This window comes from Solanum lycopersicum, chromosome 9 (genome assembly GCF_036512215.1).
Source record: "Solanum lycopersicum chromosome 9, SLM_r2.1".
Taxonomy (NCBI): domain Eukaryota; kingdom Viridiplantae; phylum Streptophyta; class Magnoliopsida; order Solanales; family Solanaceae; genus Solanum; species Solanum lycopersicum.
In genome coordinates this window covers 68847179-68868152 of record NC_090808.1, presented here as the reverse complement: position 1 = coordinate 68868152, position 20974 = coordinate 68847179, and the positions used below count along the sequence as shown (strand labels likewise).

The 20974-nt window shown below is 36.4% G+C and overlaps 1 protein-coding gene across 1 annotated transcript; it reads left to right on the top strand.

The window, feature by feature from the left end:
- The first annotated feature begins 241 nt into the window (after window positions 1-241).
- LOC101248519 (uncharacterized) lies at window positions 242-19859 on the top strand. Its single transcript, XM_010328557.4, has 31 exons — window positions 242-426; window positions 1228-1350; window positions 2167-2324; window positions 3020-3064; window positions 3729-3807; window positions 3959-4032; window positions 4190-4296; window positions 5794-5976; window positions 6332-6535; window positions 6613-6829; window positions 6914-6988; window positions 7132-7460; window positions 7784-7982; window positions 8069-8321; window positions 8393-8732; window positions 8874-9054; window positions 9155-9295; window positions 9413-9674; window positions 9803-10228; window positions 11213-11676; window positions 13030-13166; window positions 13263-13444; window positions 13525-13881; window positions 14181-14306; window positions 14573-14638; window positions 14725-16532; window positions 16622-16901; window positions 17164-17397; window positions 18310-18816; window positions 19002-19164; window positions 19321-19859. Exons 1-31 carry the CDS (start codon window positions 358-360, stop codon window positions 19572-19574), a joined length of 8043 nt encoding a protein of 2680 aa, XP_010326859.1. The 5' UTR covers window positions 242-357; the 3' UTR covers window positions 19575-19859.
- Window positions 19860-20974: the final 1115 nt, after the last annotated feature.

Below are 20974 nucleotides of genomic sequence, written 5' to 3'. Positions count from 1 at the left end.
CTAATAAAAGTCACACTAAAGCTCAATTATATCTAATTTTGCAACTAAAGTCATATATTAAAAATTAAATAACAATTTTACTCCCTACACAAATTCGATACCTCTAACAAAAGATCAAAAACTCCATCGGGATCTTTATCGATAGAGATATAAAAAATTTTAAAGTAAAAAAAACAACCAAAAACCTTTGGCCCCAAAAGTAACAAAGTGAACATAAAAACCCATTTTTTATATACGACGGTCGACGCCTCAGCTTAAACCCTTTTGTTAAACCTCTTTCTTCTTTAGCTTCTTCTTCTTCCCCACAGCCGAAATCTACTTACGGTGGGGGCAAAGCAATTGGGGATTCAGCAAATAATGGCAACACATTCAGATATGTATGCTGTTAAATCTCTCAACAAATCCCCGGGTCGCCGCCGTTTTACTGTAAGTTGTTTCTTAGTTTTCTGAGCTATTTTAGAGTTGTTACATGTTATAGGAAGATACGGTAGTCGAAGATTAAGCTACAAGTTTTGTAAGTAGTTGAATTTTATTAGTATTATTACCTCTCTTATTATTGTTTCAATTTTAGTATTACCTGCGGCTGACTGCTGGTATATCTTTCACTTATGGGATTATAGTGGGTTTTTTGTTATATTTTTCATGAATTTTACTGCCTCTGGCTCAATTTGTTTCTTATTTTCCTTTTAATTTGTTGAAAAAGAATGCATTTTTCCTTGTTCGACAACTCTTAAATTATAACTTTTCATGTAACATGTTTAAAACGAACGACAAGATTAGAGGGTATCTTTGGTACATTTAACCTCTCTTTAATTTAAAGACCACAGTTTCAATATTTTTTTCTTAAATTTAGTGCCAACAAACAAATTTAAATAGAGGGAGTACATCTTATGTAAATGGATGTTCTTTGTTTTGACTATTAATGTTTTGAGGCGGGCTGAATATATCAACTTATTTGCAGTTGCTTGTTCTTCTTCAATTGTAAGATTTAGTGTCTATGTCGAGGGTAGTTATGTCAGACGCTTTGACTTACCGTCGAGCCTACTAAAGGTGCAATTGCTGATAGCCTTTTTGCTAGTCTATGATTTGAGAAGTATGAATAACATTAAGCATTTTTTTACGTCTAAAATTTGTACATGAGCCCATTGTACTCATTTTTGTTGCACCTATGATTGTCAATTGTTTCTTTCCTTTTGTGGGGATTGAATTTGTTTATGTATGGTGCAGTTCAAGACATTCTCAGAGCGGATTGAGGATGTTGACATTGATGTGTACAGAAATCTTGACCCTTTAAAAGCTGAGCCCACCGAAGGTTCCTCCTTCTTCCGGGATTGCATTACGGAATGGAGAGTACGTACTTTCATAATGTTGTTTGAAGTTTTCTTATACCTTTTATGTAAAAATTGTTGAATATTTAGTTAATTTTTGTTTTGGGAGAATTTCATTGTTACAACTGTTTTTTTTTTCATGTTGAATTGGATTAACTTTATATTTCATCTGCGGACTGTGAACTTTTTCGTTTTGTTAGCGCGTCAGTTTCAAGTCCTCTTGTTAGAGATCTTTTATATGGGCTTGAACTTAATGTTGGGGAAAAATTGTCAGCAAAGAATTCCGTTGATAATGTTTTGAGAAGTGGGATAAAGCTGTTGTTTCACAAAGTTTATTTGGAAATTTAAGTTTTGGGATACTGTTTACATCATCTTGCATTTGATTTATGTTCCATTTTTGTATTTGAAGAAGATCCAAACAGTTCGTAAGGGTTCAATCAGGATTTTTTTTCCTATGAGGCTGTAGAACAAAACACAGAAACAGTTGGTAAAGGGTTTTATTCTCAAAAAAAAGTTCTATAAGTTTTTATATTGTCCTAATAGTTTGGGATCTGGTACGTGCATTTGGTTATAGTTTCAGTGCTTATAAGCACCAGTTTAAGCACATTCAACTCTTAGAGAAGTTTTGATGTAGTTCGAAGAGCTTGCAAGAAGTACCCACGAGGCATTACATCAGATCCGACACATACAATATAGCTTTTGACTGCTTTGCCATTTGATTTTGAAGTTGCTTTCAACTGCATTTGATTGTTCGTTTCTTAGATTTTAGAATGTTTTGTCTTTTCTATTTTGGATTTCCACTTATTCTCTTCTCTTTTTTTTTTGGACAAAATAACAGGAATTAAACACGGCAGAGGATTTTATTTCATTTTATGAGGAAATATTTCCCTTGGTACAGACGCTACCACAAATTATACTGCAGAAGGAACTGATAGTTGCAAAGCTTCTTTCGAGACTGGACATGAAAGGGAGACTATCCCTTGAGCCAATCCTCGGGTATTCTGGGAACTTACTGTATTCTTTTATTGATGATTCACTTGGTTTTTGCTTTTGTTTGTCTTGTGAACAGTACATCTTTTTCTCTCCAGTTTTGGAAGTTCACCACCTCTTATATCTGAAAAGATTCATAATACTAAAAAAAGATAGATTCTGATTGACCAAATTAAGAGCTTTGATGAACAGGAAAAGACTTTTCGATTAAAAAAAATGTACAGGGAAAGACTTATTGAGGTTCCTTCATTTGTTCCCATTTTAATTTAACCCCTTTGCTAGTGGTGAGAGCACAAAGCATGATGTGTGGGTTAGGCTCAGATCAGGGGTTCAAATCATGCCACAGAAAAGCTGGTATTTTAGTGGTGCTGGAAGGGGGGTATTATCTACCAAGTTTTGAATTACACGCCACTGACCTCATAGATTTCTCAGTTATAACAAAATAAAAAAAGGAAGAAGAAAATATTACTCCTGTCATAGTTTTTGAAGCATAAATGCTACTTTGTTATCTACTTCAAAATTACATTAGGCTCTCAAATTTCGTAAAAAATTCCTATATCTGTAAAGTGCTTAACTATTCCTAAAAATACAGTATTGTTCCCATCATTTTCTTAATAGAGCGCCAGAGATGAAGTGCTTAACTATTGCTTTTTCGTCTTTATTGTCACGTCCCGTTATTGATGAGCTATAGTTATCTGTAGGTTGATTGCAGCATTATCTAGAGATCTCCTGGAGGACTTCTTACCGTGAGTGCTGCTTCTATCTGATTTTCTTCTTGCTTCATGCCGATGAACATTGTGTGGGATTGTTTAGCACCTTGCTTATAGTTTCAAAACAGTAACATTTGGAAATAGTATCGTCATTTCCGGGAACAATTCCCTAATATTGTGGCCTTTGCTGTCAATTTTTCTTTCTTATCTTGTTTGGCTGTCTTTTTGTTTTTATCCTTCTCATTTTGCAGGTATTATCTTCATTGTTAAATTGGTACATTTCATTGGTTTCTGTTTTATTTGTTTCCCTGTTATGTTGCTCGGACTTTTCAAAAAGGTCAACGAATGCATGTCGGATTCTCCAAAAGTAGTGTATTTTTTGAAGAATCTGACACAAGTTCAGCATCGAAAGAGAAGGGTCCATGCAACTTAGTTTCCCTGTGTTTCATTTGTTTAATTCAACGGTGTAGTGAATGGTAAAAATTATTCCATATGACCTTGAAGACGTTAAGTATTTGTTGGTATGTGCAGATCAACCCAGTCCTAGAACTTTTATAAGTCTGGCATAAAGAATACATTACAACAGTTTTATCCAGATCTTTATGCTAGCTTATTCCACTATGTTCTAATACTTCAGTAAGTTTATGCATGCAGAATTTAGTTGTTCCTCTAATAATTCTAGTCATATTTTTGTTGCCAGCTTTCTCCAGAGGATTGCTGACTCTTTGGCATGTCTTCTCAAAAGTGGTGCTGATAGGGAACCAGATATAATTGAGCAGGTACCGGGTTTTCCACAAAGTAATCTTTAGTATGCCAGAGTCAACATTATCTTCATATCAGATCTGGGTTTTCCACAAAGTAATCTTTAGTATGCCAGCCTCAACATTATCTTCATATCAGATCCGAGTTTAATTCTTTTCTGTTTTGCAGATTTTCAGGTCATGGTCTTTTATTATGATGTACCTGCAAAAATATCTTGTTAAAGATGTTGTTGATGTTCTAAAGTAAGTTTACCCAACTATCAAAGCTTCATTTTGCAGATTTGACTATGATTCTCTGCCAATTCAGCAGATCATATTTATAAGTTGTTCTCTGCAAATAATTGGAGGTTCCACTTGTTTTGGGTGTCAGCAAGTAGCTTATCCCTCTCTCTCTCCACAGGGTAACAGTACAATTAAGATACTATCCCAAGGAGTACGTCCATGAATTTATGGCCGACTCAGTATCATTCATATTGAGGAATGCTCCTGTTAAACAACTTATAAAAGGTATTCTACCTGTGTGCCAGTCATGTGTTCTTGGAGAAATTTCTATTCGTAGAGATTTAATTGCAAAAGAATATTTTACCTGACCTGTTTTAAGCTTTCAGTTTAAAATGTAATAATCAACTGTTTCTATGTCTGAGCTTTGTATATCACTCCTTTATGACCCTTCTTTGATGATGTACTATCTTATAGCTTTTAATGCTTTGGGGTTAAACACTTCCGTCATTTCCAAATCTAAAGAAATGAAATGCATGGAAACTGGCATAATTTGTGTTTATGAAAATTTAGGTGCCATTTCAAGTATATCTGTTACTGCTGTATTCCTATTTGCCACTTTTGGGACTGATTTACTATTATATTTATTGCCTTTCATCATAGTTTGACAATTTGGCTGTGCAGGGAGATTTGGTCTAATTTCCTTCATTGTTACCGTCCTTACTCCCTGTTCTATTTATTTCATGTTCTTTTGTCCTCTTATGCTGTGTGCTACATTCAAATGATTACATAGGCAATGCACATATGGAGAGAAGTTAATATGACCAGGCTTTTGTGTTCTAAGTTTTGCCCCTAGTAGATCTTATCCTGCTCTTTATTTAGACCTTAAAGTTCTAATGAGGTTTTTTAATACAGCATGATGCTGGACTGTATTATGTCAATTTGTTTTTATGTTTTTTAAAGCTTGTGGCAATGCAGAAATATTCTTCAAATGGCCAACTTTTATGCAACAAGTTAACTGTTGTTTCCAAACAAATTATTGATTAAGTAGAACAGGGTTTTCTCTTTCAGGTGCTAAATCCTAGTAATCAGTGAGGTAGTTGAGAAGACTAGGAAAAGAAGCAATATACCTATTATGGCTCATTTTTTTTCTAGCATCTGGGTTTGGCATCCATCGTGCAAATCAAGAATTTATCATAGAAATCCTGATTGAACTCTGATAAGAACCATATGACGATGACTCATAGACCATTTGTTTCTAAATTAGAAGTACTAAACTTCATCAGAAAAAAGGGTCAAGAAGTATTAAAGAACTGACTAGTAAATAAGCTTGTAGAAAGATTTCTGTAAATAAACCCCGTAAAGAGATGCTCAATGTCTGGCAATTTTCTCTTTGATATACCTGTTTCATGGGAATATAACAGTAAGAATCCTAGGCTGAAACTAGAAAACATTAGTCTTCAAAAAGAAGTGCTAAATACCATCAAATTTGTTATGAATGCTCTAATATTCCCAAGCATCTCGGTAGTTCCAGATAAGAGCTTAGGATGTATTGTCACTCTTCCTATGCCTAGACAGATAAATGCAGTTGCTGTTATTAGATATTCAGATATTCTGGAAATCAACTCAAGAGTTATCACTTTGCAGTTACTTCTTGTTCTGATCTCTTTTGTGTATCATTCTCGTCCGACATGTTTTTTGTTTTTATCATGGGTGAGCAAGGTAAGCACACTGCTATCTTCAGCCAAACATTCCTCATTGCTATTAACTTATTGAAACCAACAGGTGTGAGGAAGCTTATGTTTGAAGTTGCGAAGAAGCCACTGGAAATAAGAAAGTCTGCTGTCAGTTCACTATTGTGGTATGTTGTGAGAGGAAGCCCCTCAAGGTTACACTCAAGGGCTGAACAAGTGTTACGCCTACTGACTGACAAGTCTCTGTTTGTAATAGGTGATCAGTTCACAGGGGGTAAGCTCATCTACCATTGCAGTACTTCCTATTTTGCTGCCTGCAGAAAATTCGAAGTGCCAGCTCCGTATAAAATTGCGCTTAGATCTTTCCATGCTCTTTAATTTCAGGTGGTAGGATTACAAAATTTACTGTGATTTACGTATGAGCTAGAGGATAAATGTCTAAAATTCACCGTGACTTTAATCATGTTTACTCACTTCATATTAATGCTTTCTTTCTATCTAACGGTTTTAAATATTATTTGGAGCAATGAAATTGTTAAAACCATATAAGAAATGAAAGTGTTATTACAATCTGTCATATTGTTGTGTATGGCTTTTCCATTTGACTTGTGTTCTTTGGCAAAGTGTAGGTGCTGAGGCTATTCTTGAAGTTCTTGTTTTAGCACTGCAGAGATTATGTGAGGAATTGGAAGCTACAGAGTTGGAGTTGATGTGGGTTTGCTTATATGACGAGATAACGGAGTGTGTAACTCAAGGCCACCTGTTGCACCTTGGTCGCCTTTTGTCCCTTCTGGTTTCTACCCTGCAAGCTAGTTACATTCAGAAAATTTCTGGTAGGCTATAAGCAATGTCCATGTCCATTGCCTTGTACATACTGAAATAGTTCTCTAAGATATTTTGCTTATTCCAGATTACCAAGGGTTGCTACAATTGATCCAGTTACTTGTACAGACTTACATTCTGCCTTATCCTACTGTGAAGGAAATTGATCAAGCATCAAATGTTGTTGACAAAGTTATGCAGTCAATGCTTTGCATTTTTGATGGTCTATATAGAGCTAATAATATTTCTACTCTCTCTTCTGTTTCAATGCAATGGGCTCCTGTGTTTGATTTGAGGAATAAGAGGTATTGCCTTTCTTTTGCAAATGTGAGCTTGTCTTCCAGGTGACATTTCTTGCTTGTTTCCCTAACAATTGCCTAATGTTGTAGTTTGCTGTCTTTTGTCGAAGATCTTCTATTGAAGGACCCTTGCATTGTCCATTTCTTCAGAGCTAGCATTATAAGGTCCTGCCCTTGTCCCTGGCTTCACTTTTGCAAATGAAAGCACACTTCATGGGACGAATTGTGGTTTCTTGTTTTTTGGTATTTCTTTATATGTGATAATTAATGGTTGCTATCTGATTTTTAATCTTTGAATGACATTTCAGTGCATTAAATGATATGATTGAGATTTCAGAAGAAGAGGTTATCCATTTGCTGCAGATCTTTTTTAAGAGGCTGCCAGCACAAGGGCATAGCTTCTTGGATGAAGTTCCAAATGAGAAGCTTTCAAGAATTCATAGTTTTCTCCGAGAAGGCATTGGCCGCTGGATTCTGCGGATTCAAAAGAAACCATATTCTGCCCAAATTGACGAAAACGAGTTAGCCATTCTGTGGGGAATCGTAGCCTGTTACCCTATAGCAGGTGGTTCAGCGAATGAGTCATTGCTAATGGACTTGGTTAAAGCTCTAGATGAGCTTTTGAGTACTGAATCTGGTAAGACATGTTATCTGAGATGAGTTAGATTTCTTAGGGAGAAACTTAGCTATATAAAGTTCTATACCACCTTGGTATTTGTTGGACAAAAAATAACAAATATTTCACATACCAAGTGCTAAAATTTAATTGGGGATGTTCATGATATGGACCTTAGTGCCTATATGCTAGAATGTGACATCTGTTCCTAAAAGAAGTGAATCTTTGATGACCTTGTTGCTGTGACCTCCCCCCCCTCCCCCTCCAATGTAAAGTGAATTTTTTTTCACAAACTTATTACATGTCTCTTTCTGACTGTCCTTTGTGTGCTTTGCTTTTCTCAGCTGACATTGCTGGGCATCCCAGGACTACCTGGCAGAGCTTGGTTGGTGCTGCATTGGGTTCTTATTGCAAGTTAGTGGCCACTCAAAATTCCAGATTTGATGATTCTGTTGTTAGCAGTTTCTTAGATCTGGCAAGGAAGCACAAGACATGTTCTCAAGTGTTGTCTCCAGTAGCTGATTTTTTGGATTCGGTTTGTGGGTATGTTCATATTTGTTTGAAATCAGGTTTTGCAACTCTTTTTGCTCCTCCTTTCAGTTGGTAACCCTTTACAATTATGCTTGAAGGTCCATAATCCAAGCTGATGCAAGCACTAAAAAGTATCACCCAGAGCTTGTAGTGAGTAAGTTGGTGGATACCTTAGGCGTGTTTGCTGCAAATTTGAGCCACCACGACAAGAATTTGCGGCTTTCGACCCTGAGAATATTGTGCCACTATGAACCTTTGACTGATGTCAGTTCTGCTAATGAACAGCCCTTTGAGAAGAAAGTGAGAATGGATAATCCTCAGAGCACTCTTGTGGATTACCATGGCAATGATGTATGAATGTGATACCTTCTCATTTGTTATATAATTTATTTTGTCACTAATCCTTTCCTGGTTATTTCCAGGTTATTCATCTCCTACTTTTGATTGAAGAAACGCCTCTTTCTATTGTGACCAGTAGAAAAGTCATCCTACTGATATCCAAAATACAGATGAGTTTATCTTCCGGAAGGGTAGCTGAAGAGTATATGCCTGTTGTTCTCAGTGGAATTATTGGAATCTTTCATAACCGTTTTAGCTATTTGTGGAACCCGACATTTGACTGCATAGCTGTCCTCCTTAGTCAATACTTTGGGCTGTTGTGGGACAGATATATTGAGTACCTTGATCATTATCTGTCTGTTTTTCTGGGTTCTTGTGATGAAGCTGCTCAAAGCAAGGGGGAATCGTTAGAAACAGCTAGTGGTATGTTCCATCTATTTTATTTCAGATCTCAAAGATAAATTTTATCTGTTGGCTAGCTTTTCTTTTAGCCCATAGAGTCCACCGGCTATTCTTTTTATCCATAGTGGTTTCATAGTGTTAATTGTTGTGATATATCTGCAGATTTGAATGGAAGCTTTAGGACTTATGTCTGTCCGGTGTCTGATGGTGCGTCATGTGCAACAGTTTTTTCCTTGTTGATTCAGTGCTTACAGAGAATTCCATCTGTTGCTGAATCGCGTTCACGACAAATCATACCTCTGTTCTTGAAGTTCCTAGGCTATAATATTGAAGATCTTAAGAGGTGCATTTTATTTTTCAACTATAGTTTTTAAGGTTGGTGTGCGTGCGCTTCTATCTTCTCCAATTGACCAGTGCTTATCTGCTTGTTCTGGAAAATGCAGTGTGGAATTATACAATCAGGAGAGTTGTAAGGGGAAAGAGTGGAAAAGCGTTCTTCAAGAATGGTTGTCCTTATTCAGACTGATGCGAAACCCTAGGTCTTTTTATCTCAATCAATTCTTCAAGGAGGTTTTACTGTACAGGTTTGCATAGTGGATTATTCTCAATAGTCAAAATTAGTGTACTTCATTAAATCTTTTTGAGGTTACTTATTCATTGCATTCTTCCTTCTTTATTTTTTTTGGGGGGTGGGGGTTCAGGCTTCTTGAGGAAGATGATGCTGACTTGCAAAGTAAGGTCCTTGATTGCCTGTTAAATTGGAAAGATGACTTCTTACTTCCATATGAGCAGCATCTAAAAAATCTGATAAATTCGAAAAGTCTGAGGGAGGAGCTCACTACGTGGAGCTTATCTAGGGAATCAGATCTTGTTGATACGAGGCATAGAGCTTTCCTTGTGCCTATTGTTATCAGAGTACTGTCTCCAAAAGTCAGAAAGTTAAAGGCGCTCGCTTCTCGTAAGGTATATATGAAATTTATTCAATTTTCTCTGGCCTCTAGTATCATAGCTTTTTGTTTCCCGTTCTACGTTTTCTTCTTTATTTACCATATCCAGTATAATACAGTAACTCAATGCATTATTTGTCTCAGCATGCAAGTGTCCATCATCGAAAGGCAATTCTTGGCTTCTTAGCTCAGCTAGATGTTGAAGAGCTTCCTCTTTTCTTTGCTTTGCTGATAAAACCCCTTGTATCGGCTTCACAAGGTGCTGCGGCGAAGAGTGCATGGCCCTGGACTACACCTGGAGTTCTTCAGCATGGGCTTGACTCATTTAGTGTTTTGGAGCATTTTTCCAGAGATTGTATCAATGCCATTTCATGGAAGAAGAGATATGGTTTTCTACATGTAATTGAGGATATTGTAGCTGTTTTTGATGAAGTGCACATTAGCCCTTTTCTTGATCTGTTTATGGGATGCATTGTGCGTCTCTTGGACAGCTGTACATCAACTCTTGAAGGCACACGAAATGATGGGGCGCTGGCTGATCATGCTCACCAACTAGAGGATAAAATCGTGGTAATGTCATCATCTGCTGCAAGTCTAGCAGGTTTAATTTTAGAAAAAAGAACTGCCAAAATATTGTATTAGGTGGTTGACGCTAGATATTAATAGTAGATGATTTTGTATATCCCTTGATTTGGTTTTTGGTGGTTGGCAGTATTCGTATTCCTTTTCTTGGCCAGGTCACCTTTGAGCAATAACCTAAAAGAGCTAGCTTTTTGGATGGTGGTTTGGTTAATTATTCATAAAATTTATGGCTTAGAATGGGGAAGGGATGGGAGGTATGAATTTGCCCATTTTTCCAGTTAGAGTAAACTTCATTTTGGTTTCAATAGGCCACAGGAACACTCTGTATAGTACGCCATTTTCTTTTCATGGGTATATAAGTTTGATCTCGAGAGGAATTCAAGAACTTTTAGCTACTGCTAACGTAGGTTTCCTCTATGTAATCTCTGAGAAAACTACAGTAAACTTTGTGTTTGGGTGTGGTTTGTGGAGGAGTATCATGAAGGGGTGGTAGGAAGCTAAACAAATTAAGGGCCACCTCTAAGGGCCCTTGATTTGTTTGGTATGCAATGGGTGATGCTGGGTACTGTGAAGGAAGTTGTGCAAAGTTGGACCCATAGAAGGGGGAAGAGAAGTGCAATCATGTAGATCATTTGGATAGAGAGCAGTAAGATGGCATTTGAATGGGTGAAACTAGATTTTGTGAAAATGCAAATAAGTGTTTTATCTCTAGTTTCTTTTTGGTGTAATTGCGAGGTCCCTATTTGTATGGAGGATTGGATCGTTTTTGTTGAGAACCATGTTTTGATGTAGGTTCTTTTTTAATATATGGTTTGCATACGGGGTTCTCCTCAATTGATAATCAAATTATTTACCATATTAGAAGAAAGGCGGCTCTGTGTTTCTGGTGAAGTTGCAAATTTACTTATTAATCATTGTCTGAAAATACTGAATAAAATTTTTTTATTAATCAATGTCTTTGTTTTTGTGCAGACAAACATGGCTGCAAAGCAGTGCAAGGATTTGAGATCTTTATGCCTGAAGATTATCTCTTTTATCCTTAGCAAATTTGAAGATCATGATTTCAGTCCTGAATTTTGGGATTTGTTCTTTATGTCAGTAAAACCCTTAGTTGCCAGTTTCAAACAGGAAGGTGCTAGTAGTGAGAAAGCAAGCTCGTTATTCTCTTGTTTTCTGGCTATGAGTAGAAGTTCCAAACTTGTGCCTCTGTTGTCTCGAGAAAAGAATCTTGTACCTGATGTATTTTCGATGTTAGCAGTCTCAACAGCATCAGATGCCATCGTTTCCTCGGTACTCAAGTTTGTGGAGAATCTGTTGTATCTTGATATTGAGCTAGGTAATGAAGACAACCTGCTTAGGAGATTACTGCTTCCTCATGTTGATGTACTAGTATGCAGTTTGCATCATCTTTTTGTACATGATGGTGCACATAAAAGGTATGGCAATGTGAAATTAACGTTGTTACTTTATTTTCTTTCTTTCTTTGGAGATTGTGTCAATTTATAGGACTACAATATGGGTACTGTGCTCAAAATTGACCCATATGCTGAAAACATTTCCTTGCTTGTTATAGCTTATTGCACAGATCTTTAAACAACTAATCCATTTAAATTGTATATTCATTTGGCTTGCGGCTTACCAGCCTCAATATTGTTCCTTAGCTGATATTAAAATTTTTGACAGTCACCTCAAAATATGATGTCTTATGACATTTTAACAATTAGAGAGCCTATCAAAATGTGTTACTTTAACATCAAATGTGGATGGATAATAATTTACGTAATGCTTTGCCTAGTGTGGGTTACCTCTCCTATGTAGTTTGCGAGCTATTGCATAGGAGCGAGGTTTTACCCTGTGCCCGCCCAAAGGGTAGCGGCTGCGGGTTTCCCTTGTCATAAATGAAAATTAATGTGCGTAAGGCTCATGTTTTGTCTGACCACAGTTTTTCTTGCCCTGGTAAGTGTTAACTATAAATACTCACATAGGACTCAATTATCATCTTTAAAAATGTAGTGGCACTCTTATACAACTATCCAGTTCAGTGAAGGAAAAATTCTTTTTTCAAGAAGTACTCTAGTATGAATTTATCTTACTTGCGTCTCGTACATTGATTCTTAATGCTTCATCAGCATCCTGTTCCTCTTCATTGTCGATATTCTTTGCTGCCAGTTGGAGCTACCAACTTGAGTTTGTATCAGCTTGTTCTTTTATTTAATTCATTTTTCTTAAATTGATGGGGATTAGTGACTCGTTTCTCTCCACAAGACCAGGATTCTTAGTTCATTGCTTATCCTATAACTTGACATATATATGAGCGGTAGAGGAAGAGAGTGGATGGAGGTAGATAGGAACTGTGAGATTGAGATTTTGATAGTCAGTTCCTATATATGATAAGGTCCTGTTCTTATGTGCCAGCATGGAGAAGTAAGCTTTTCTTGGCAGCATGCTCCCTAATTATGCCCCCCTGCACACACACACAGACAGAGAAAAGGAAAAAAAAAGGGGGGGGGGGGGAGGAGAGAGAGAGAGAGAGAAAAGAACACAAGTATGCTTCCCAAAAAAAGAAGGAAAGAAAAAACACAAGTATGTTCCTGTCCAACAGATCTTTTTCTTTGTAGTTTTCTAGCTTTATCTTCCATAGTTCTCCCGCCCCACAACTACAAGAGAGAGTGTACATGTCATCCACCGTATATGGCTAAGTGGACTTAGCATGCTCTTTATGTAATTAAGTGTTATATGAGATGCACTAGCATCAGTTCTCCTGTTAACTGATGTATTCACTTTTCCAGGAAGATTGTTAAATATCCTGGGGAAAAAGAGCTCAATGTCTTCAAGCTTTTATCAAAGCACATAAAGGGACCATTGGCTGCAAGGAAGTTTCTTGACATCTTGCTTCCGGTTCTGTCAAAGAGATCCAAAGACCCTGGTCAGTGTCTCTCAGTTTTGTCTTTCAGTTTTGGTGGACCTGTTTGGTCTCATGTCCTTGCTCTTTTTTTAAGATTACGTTTCTTTCTCGTTGCAGAAATTTGTGTAGGCAGTTTACAGATTATTAAGGATATTGTAGAACCATTGGGTAGTGAAAGCAGTAAAAAGATCGTCAAATCTGTTTCTCCACTCGTAATTTCTGCTGGCTTGGATGTCCGTACTTCTATTTGTGATGTTCTTGATGCTGTCGCAGAGAATGATTCTTCTGTACATCCTACGGTATTACTAGACCATTTAGTTTTCTTTTGAACTTGTTGCTTTAGGTGTTTGTTGACGTAAAACCTCTTAATTTCATACAGGCAAATCTTCTTCGTGAATTGAATGCCACGTCTACTGTAGAGTTGGGAGATCTTGATTATGATACCGTGATTGCTGCTTATGAAAAGATAAGTGCAGATTTTTTCCACACTGTCCCGGAAGAGCATGCCTTGATTATTCTGTCACATGCTATTCATGATATGTCATCCGGGGATCTTATTTTGAGACAGAGTGCATATAAATTGTTGCTTTCGTTTGTTGAGTTTTCTAGTCAAATAGTCGATAGAGAGTTGAAATCTGAACAAGAATCTTCTGGAGCCTGGGTTAGGCATATACTAAGCAACTTCTTTTTGAAGCACATGGGTACTGCAATGAACAAAGAAGATACAATCAAGAAGGTATGGAATACAAGAGTTGAAAAGGTTTAATTATATGGCTACTTTTCACTATTTTCCTTTCTTGCCTTTTGTTTCCTTTTGTGTTTTCCAGCCTTCAACACTTGAATCAGTTATTTGTTTTGCTAGTGGTTATTCATGCAACATGTTTTTTCGTCTATATGTCTCAAGGTTCCTCTCTCCCACTGGTCTGTAGAGGACTGACCCGGTAATGGAGGGAGGGACATTGTTAGGCTGTAGTGGGCAGGGAATATATCTCACATGGATTGGAATTTCTGCTAATGTTGGTTTTCTGATTTTAGGTATGGATCGATCTACTTCGAGATATGGTCCTGAAGCTTCCAACAGTGGAAGACTTCAGATCATTTGCAGTTCTTTACAGTGAAGATCCAGAGCAGGACTTCTTCAACAATATTGTGCATTTGCAAGTAAGTTATTCCCGTGCCATACATTTATTGGTATATGCTATATCTACTCTGCAAGTTAATCTTAAGTTGGTGTAAAGTTACTGCTCTATTTTATTTATGCTTAGTAGTATTAGAAGTATTAGTTTATTGCTTTAACAGGAAGATTCTTCAGTACCTTGGACCTTCTCATGATGCTATTTATTCTCTCTTTTCTTTGGACACATGGTCCAAAGACTAGTTCTTTCTGTGCTTTCTCACCTTATACCATTACATGTTTGTTTATTCAGAGACATAGGCGAGCAAGGGCTTTGTTACGCTTTAAGAATGTCATCAGTTCCGGGAATCTATCTAAGGTGGTTACTTGCCTTTTTCTTTTAAGCATCAATTTGTGCTCTCTATTGGTAAGCTGTACTAATAGTTGGGAATAATTCTGGTGCAGGTTCTCATAAATAAGGTGTTTATCCCTCTACTCTTTAAAATGTTGCTTGATGGACAAGTTGGAAAGGGTGAAAATATTAGAAGTGCATGTTTGGAAGCTGTTGGATCAATTTCTAAATTCATGGACTGGAGATTGTATTATGCATTACTCAATAGATGCTTTCGGGAAATGACACTGAAACCAGATAAACAAAAGGTGTTATTGCGGTTAATAAGCTCCATCTTGGACCAGTTCCATTTCTCAGAGACTACTTCTGATCATGTTACCAAGGATTCTATGCAAGATATTCAAAATACTAGTTTGATAGAGTCTGGCAAAGTCATTGGCTTTTCTGAACTTTCGGAAATACAAAAGTGTCTCCAAAAGGATATGCTTCCCAGGGTACACAAAATGTTGACTGCTGATACTGATAATCTCAATGTAAACATTAGTTTAATTCTGCTTAAGTTGCTCAAGCTACTTCCTGGAGACATCATGGAATCGCACCTTCCATCTATAATGCACCGCATCGCGAATTTCCTTAAGAATCGTTTGGAAAGTGTTCGTGATGAAGCCAGAGCTGCTTTGGCTGCTTGTTTAAAAGAACTAGGGCTGGAGTACTTGCAATTTGTTGTCAAAGTCTTGAGAGGCACTCTGAAGAGAGGATTTGAATTGCATGTTTTAGGATTCACTCTCAATTTTCTACTATCAAAGTTTCTTCTAAATCCCAGTAGTGGGAAGTTGGATTATTGTTTAGAGGATCTTCTCTCCATTGCAGTAAATGATATACTTAGTGATGTTTCAGAGGAGAAAGAGGTTGAGAAGATTGCTTCAAAGATGAAAGAGACTAGGAAGCAGAAGTCATATGATACCCTTAAATTGATTGCCCAAAGCATTACATTCAAAACACATGCTCTGAAGCTGCTTGCGCCGATTCTTAAGCATTTACAGAAGCAGCTGACTCCAAAAGTAAAATCAAAATTTGAGAATATGTTCTCTCATATAGCTGCTGGAATACAGTGTAATCCTTCCGTTAACCAGACGGAACTCTTTATCTTTGGATATGGTCTTATTAAAGATGGCATAAAAGATGAATCTCCAGGGCGTGCAGAGACATCGACGCTAATGGAAGGTAAGCAAAAGAAAGATGAAGTAAGCAGCCAGATTGCTAAATCAGATAAGTTGATCGGCGTTGATCCACGATATTCCCATCTTATTACTGAGTTTGCTCTTGGAGTGCTTCAGAATTACATGAAGAACATGAAATTTGACAAGAAAGACGAGCAGTTGTTGTCAATGCTAGATCCATATGTAAGATTATTGGGTGAATGCTTAAACTCAAAATATGAGAATGTCATGTCTGCCTCACTTAGGTGCTTATCTCCTCTGGTGAGGCTCCCTTTGCCATCTCTTGAATCTCAGGCAGAGAAGATAAAGCATTCATTACTGAATATTGCTCAAGGTTCAGTAACTTCCAGTAACCCATTATTGGAGTCTTGCGTTAAGTTGCTAACTGTGCTTTTGCGAAGCACTAAGATCACACTTTCTACTGATCAACTGCATATGCTAATCCAGTTTCCTCTTTTTGTTGATCTTGAAAGAAATCCCTCTTTTGTGGCTCTCTCACTGTTGAAAGCAATAGTGAGTAGGAAGTTGGTAGTTGCAGAAATCTATGATATAGTTAACCGTGTTGCAGAGTTGATGGTGACTAGTCAAGTTGAATCAATTCGTAAGAAAAGCAGCCAAATTTTGTTGCAGTTTTTACTGGACTACCATATATCCGGGAAACGTCTTCAACAACATCTTGATTTCTTACTTTCAAACTTAAGGCAAGGACATAAAGGGCACAATCAATAATTTCATTTGGTAAAATTTATAGATGGTGACATCTCTGTAATGATGTTTTTTAATTTTTCAGATATGAGCATTCAACTGGAAGAGAAGCTATCCTTGAAATGCTTCATGCTGTTATAATGAAATTCCCTATTAGCATCATAGATGAACAATCTCAGACGTTTTTTCTGCATTTGGTGGTTTGTCTGGCGAATGATCGTGACAACAGAGTCCGTTCAATGACTGGTACAGTCATAAAGTTACTTGTTGGACGAGTCAGCCCCCGCTCACTCCAGTCAATTCTTGAGTTTAGTCGGTCCTGGTATCTGGGAGATAAACCACATTTATGGAGTGCTGCAGCACAGGTAAAAGAGTGAAAACCCCAAACTACTCTTTTATGCAACTACATTATGCCATCGTGGAGCATGTTTGGAAATACCGAAGAAGGATTACAAGTTCCATATGTCATTCACTTTTTTCATATTCGTTTATCTATGGACTATGAATTAAATAACCGGAAGAATGGACAAAAATTGACCTCATTATTTTGTCATGAATCTGAGATATAACTCCTTCCTCGTCAAAAATAGAAAAACATGTTTCAAGACTTCATCATTTCTTTTACAGGTTTTGGGGTTACTCATTGAAGTACTTAAAGATGGTTTCCAAAAGTATATTGATAGCCTTCTACCTGTTATGAGAAACATCTTGCAATCTGCTGTTAATGTTCTTACAAATAAGCAAGTGGATCTACCGAATGATGCAACAATTTCATCTTGGAAAGAAGCATATTATTCACTGGTTCTGTTTGAGAAGATATTAAATCAATTTCCTAAGTTGTGCTTCAGAAAGGATTTTGAGGTATTTATCCCTTTCTTTTAATCCATATTAGAAATTAAAGTGACTACTACTAGGTACTAACTGATTACTTCTGTAAATAAGACAACAACAACAACATATGAGCATTTATAAGTTTGGCCTGCCATCCAGACTTATTCATAACTGGTTGAGTGCCTTTTGAGGCATTGTTTTGATACTCTATAGTACATATTGGATGTTTGTTTCTGTAGAATGTAAAAAGATAAAATATCTTCTATATCTATCCTCTATAGAATGGATATTAGTCTCTGTAGAATGAAAAAAATTACTATATTTTCTCTCTATCCTTTATTTCATTGGTGCTAGTGCTGCTGTATTTCATTATTTTAGCTATGGTCTTAAAACATAGGAGAGCTAAAACCAAGCATCCATAATATGTCCAACTTAGCATATGTACGAGGGGACTTATGTGAAAACCACTGGACCTCATTTTGCTTTGTGGTAGATTTAAGAAATGAATTACTTTTTGGTGTGGCTAAAACCACTTCAGTGAAATTGCTTTGGTCCTCAAACTTAGGCAGCATGCCAAAAGAGAGATTGCAACTACAGACTAGGTGTAAAGTTAAGAAGTATTTGAAAATCAAGTGCTTAGAGTTTGAATTGTATACTGGGCTTAAATTTGAAGATGATACTTTTACTTAGATTTGATGCACTTGAGCCGAAGATTTTTCGGAAACAGCCTCTCTACCTCCACGAGGTAGTGGTAAGGACTGCGTACACTCTACTCTCCCCTGACCCCACTTAGTGGGATTTCAGTAGGTATGTTATTGTTGTACTGGGAAAGTATGCTCCACGGCTACCACACTCCCATTTCCAGATTGCCAATAACTTGTCCTGTTCTGTGGATAAATTCTTATTTGTTTTCTGACTATTATTTTTACCGACATCTCATAGGATCTGTGGGAAGCAATCTGTGAGTTGCTTTTGCATCCGCATCTGTGGTTGCGCAACATATCAAACCGTCTTGTGGCTTGCTACTTTGCCACTGTGACTGAGGCTTGTAAAGAAAACCTTGAACTGCCACAAGGAACTTACTTTTTGATGAGGCCAAGTAGACTTTTCTTCATAGCTACTTCTCTTTGTTGCCAACTGAAGGTGTTGCAGACTGATGATGCTGCCAGTGATCTCATTACTCAAAATCTTGTATTTTCAATTTGCTCTCTGCATTCATTCTTAGGAAAAACTGAATGTAAAGATAAGTTCTGGTCCACCATTGAACATGACGAGCAGGGTCTTCTACTTAAGGCTTTTCAACAGCTTGATTCAAGGAAAGGGAAAAACATCTATTTGTCTCTTGTGTCTGACCTTAGTGATCAAGAAGATGAAGGCCAGCGCTACTTGGTCATTTCTTATTTGCTTAAGACAATGGGAAAGATTTCCCTTCATGTGGAGGATATGCAGGTGGGTAATTATATAAGGGTATCTCTGTTTGCTCAACTCGCAAAATAATTCATAGCCTAGTCATTGCTATGTAATTTACTTTCTCGCTGTTTTTCCAAATAAAATATTTTGGGTCTTACTCTCCCATATATAGTGCTCTAGGAGTGCCTGTTCTCATGCTGTGGAATGTGCACATTTTTTTGCAGATGAGAATTATCTTCAATTGTTTCAAATCAGTTTCACCAAAGCTTATAGATCAGAGTAGATTGTTGTCCCCTGAAGGTGAGGTTGATTGCCAAAGCTTTGCATATCATATGCTGTTGCCCCTGTACAAAGTTTGTGAAGGATTTGCCGGAAAAGTTATATCAGGTATGGTCTCATTCAATCTCTTGCAAACTTGCTGTTTCAAGTGTCTGTCCATACTATCTTATTTACAAATGTTCTTCACTTCCTCTTTGGCTTCCGAGTGATTAAACTTTGTCGTCCTTGATATATTTGATGATTATGTTTACATCATCTCCACAGACGACGTGAAACAACTGGCTGAAGGAGTGCGGGGGAGCATAAGCAATGTTATAGGAACACATATTTTTGTCCAAATCTACAGTCATATAAGGAAGAATATCAAATCGAAGAGGGATAAGAGGAAACAAGAAGAGAAGGTCATTGCTGTCGTCAATCCAATGAGAAACGCCAAGAGAAAGCTGCGGATCTCAGAAAAGCATAAAGCACACAAGAAGAGGAAAATGATGGCAATGAAGATGGGAAGATGGATGTAGTAGAATGTTTACTATTATAGGATCTATGGAGCATCGATCTTCGATAGCAGTAGCTTCTATAGAAATTTTTGTTTAATTTATGTAACCAAATTTTCCATTGTATAGTGGTGTAATATTTTGAGTTGCACTAAGCTTAGTTTAAAAAATTGAATCAAGTTTTTCAATGTATAGTGAATATAGTGTCTCTTTGATTAACCTACAATGCTATAGAACATTGTAAGAAATTGAACTCTGTAATTTATTGATTTTTAGTAATGGAGAGGAATCTTCTTCCTTTTTTTGGAATCAGTTATCAAATATGATATTACTTCGTACAAATTTATATATGCATAAACTCATTTAATCAACTACTAAACATGATAATAATATTATTTGTCAAAATTTATATAAATTTAAGTGGGCATTTATGCATACCCAATAATAAGGGACAAATATAAAAGAAGTCCCAATAATATATTAGTGGTATTTCAAATTCAAATATATATATTTTTTTAAAAAAAGTAAAAGTGAATGAGACATAACTAAGAAACAAATTATTGGGGAAACTTCCCTTTCATTTTGGTTAACCTTCTTGTGAAAGTATACATCTAAATATTTTAATTTAGCTTTGATTAACAGTTAAACACACTAACTTGGTTTCACCATATCTCGTGAATATTCTACATTGATGTAATATATAATTACTGAAAGAGTCTAAATAATCATTTTATAAATTAGAAAATTTAACTAAGACCAAATTTAAATAACACATGTTTATGTATTATACCTTTTTCTAATCCTAACCCCTCATAAAATGAGGAAAACAGTACACTCCAAAGCTTAATAAACAGAGATCAAAACTTTGAACTAAATAAAAGTATATTGTGAATTAGTTATTTAATTCGTACAATTTAAAATTAATGGTATTACCATAATTTTGAGCAATATACAAATGGTATATTTGTCATTTTACCACAAAGTCACATGCTTTGTCTGTGTCATGATATATGAAACCACAAAGTCACATGTTTTGTCTACGTCACGATGTATGGAACCACAAAGTCACATGCTTTGTCTACGTCATGATGTATGGAACCACAAAGTTACATGCTTTGTCTACGTCACGATGTATGGAATGATGCTTGTTGCACTCACTTCAAATTACCATCCAATTGACTTGTAATACAAATTTTTATAGTTAGTTTTAATAGTTTTTAACACTTATGAGTGTATAAATCATATTTTTCTAAAAAAGTGAAATATACTTCCTAAATTTTATAGTCAAACGCATAGTGGAATTTCACCCAAATTTTTCACTTAAATAATATTTGCCAAAAATATTTAAAAATTTATGGTCAAACACTAGCAAAATACGAGTGATTTTTATTCTGAAAGTGCAATTTCAACCTTAGTCCAAAGGG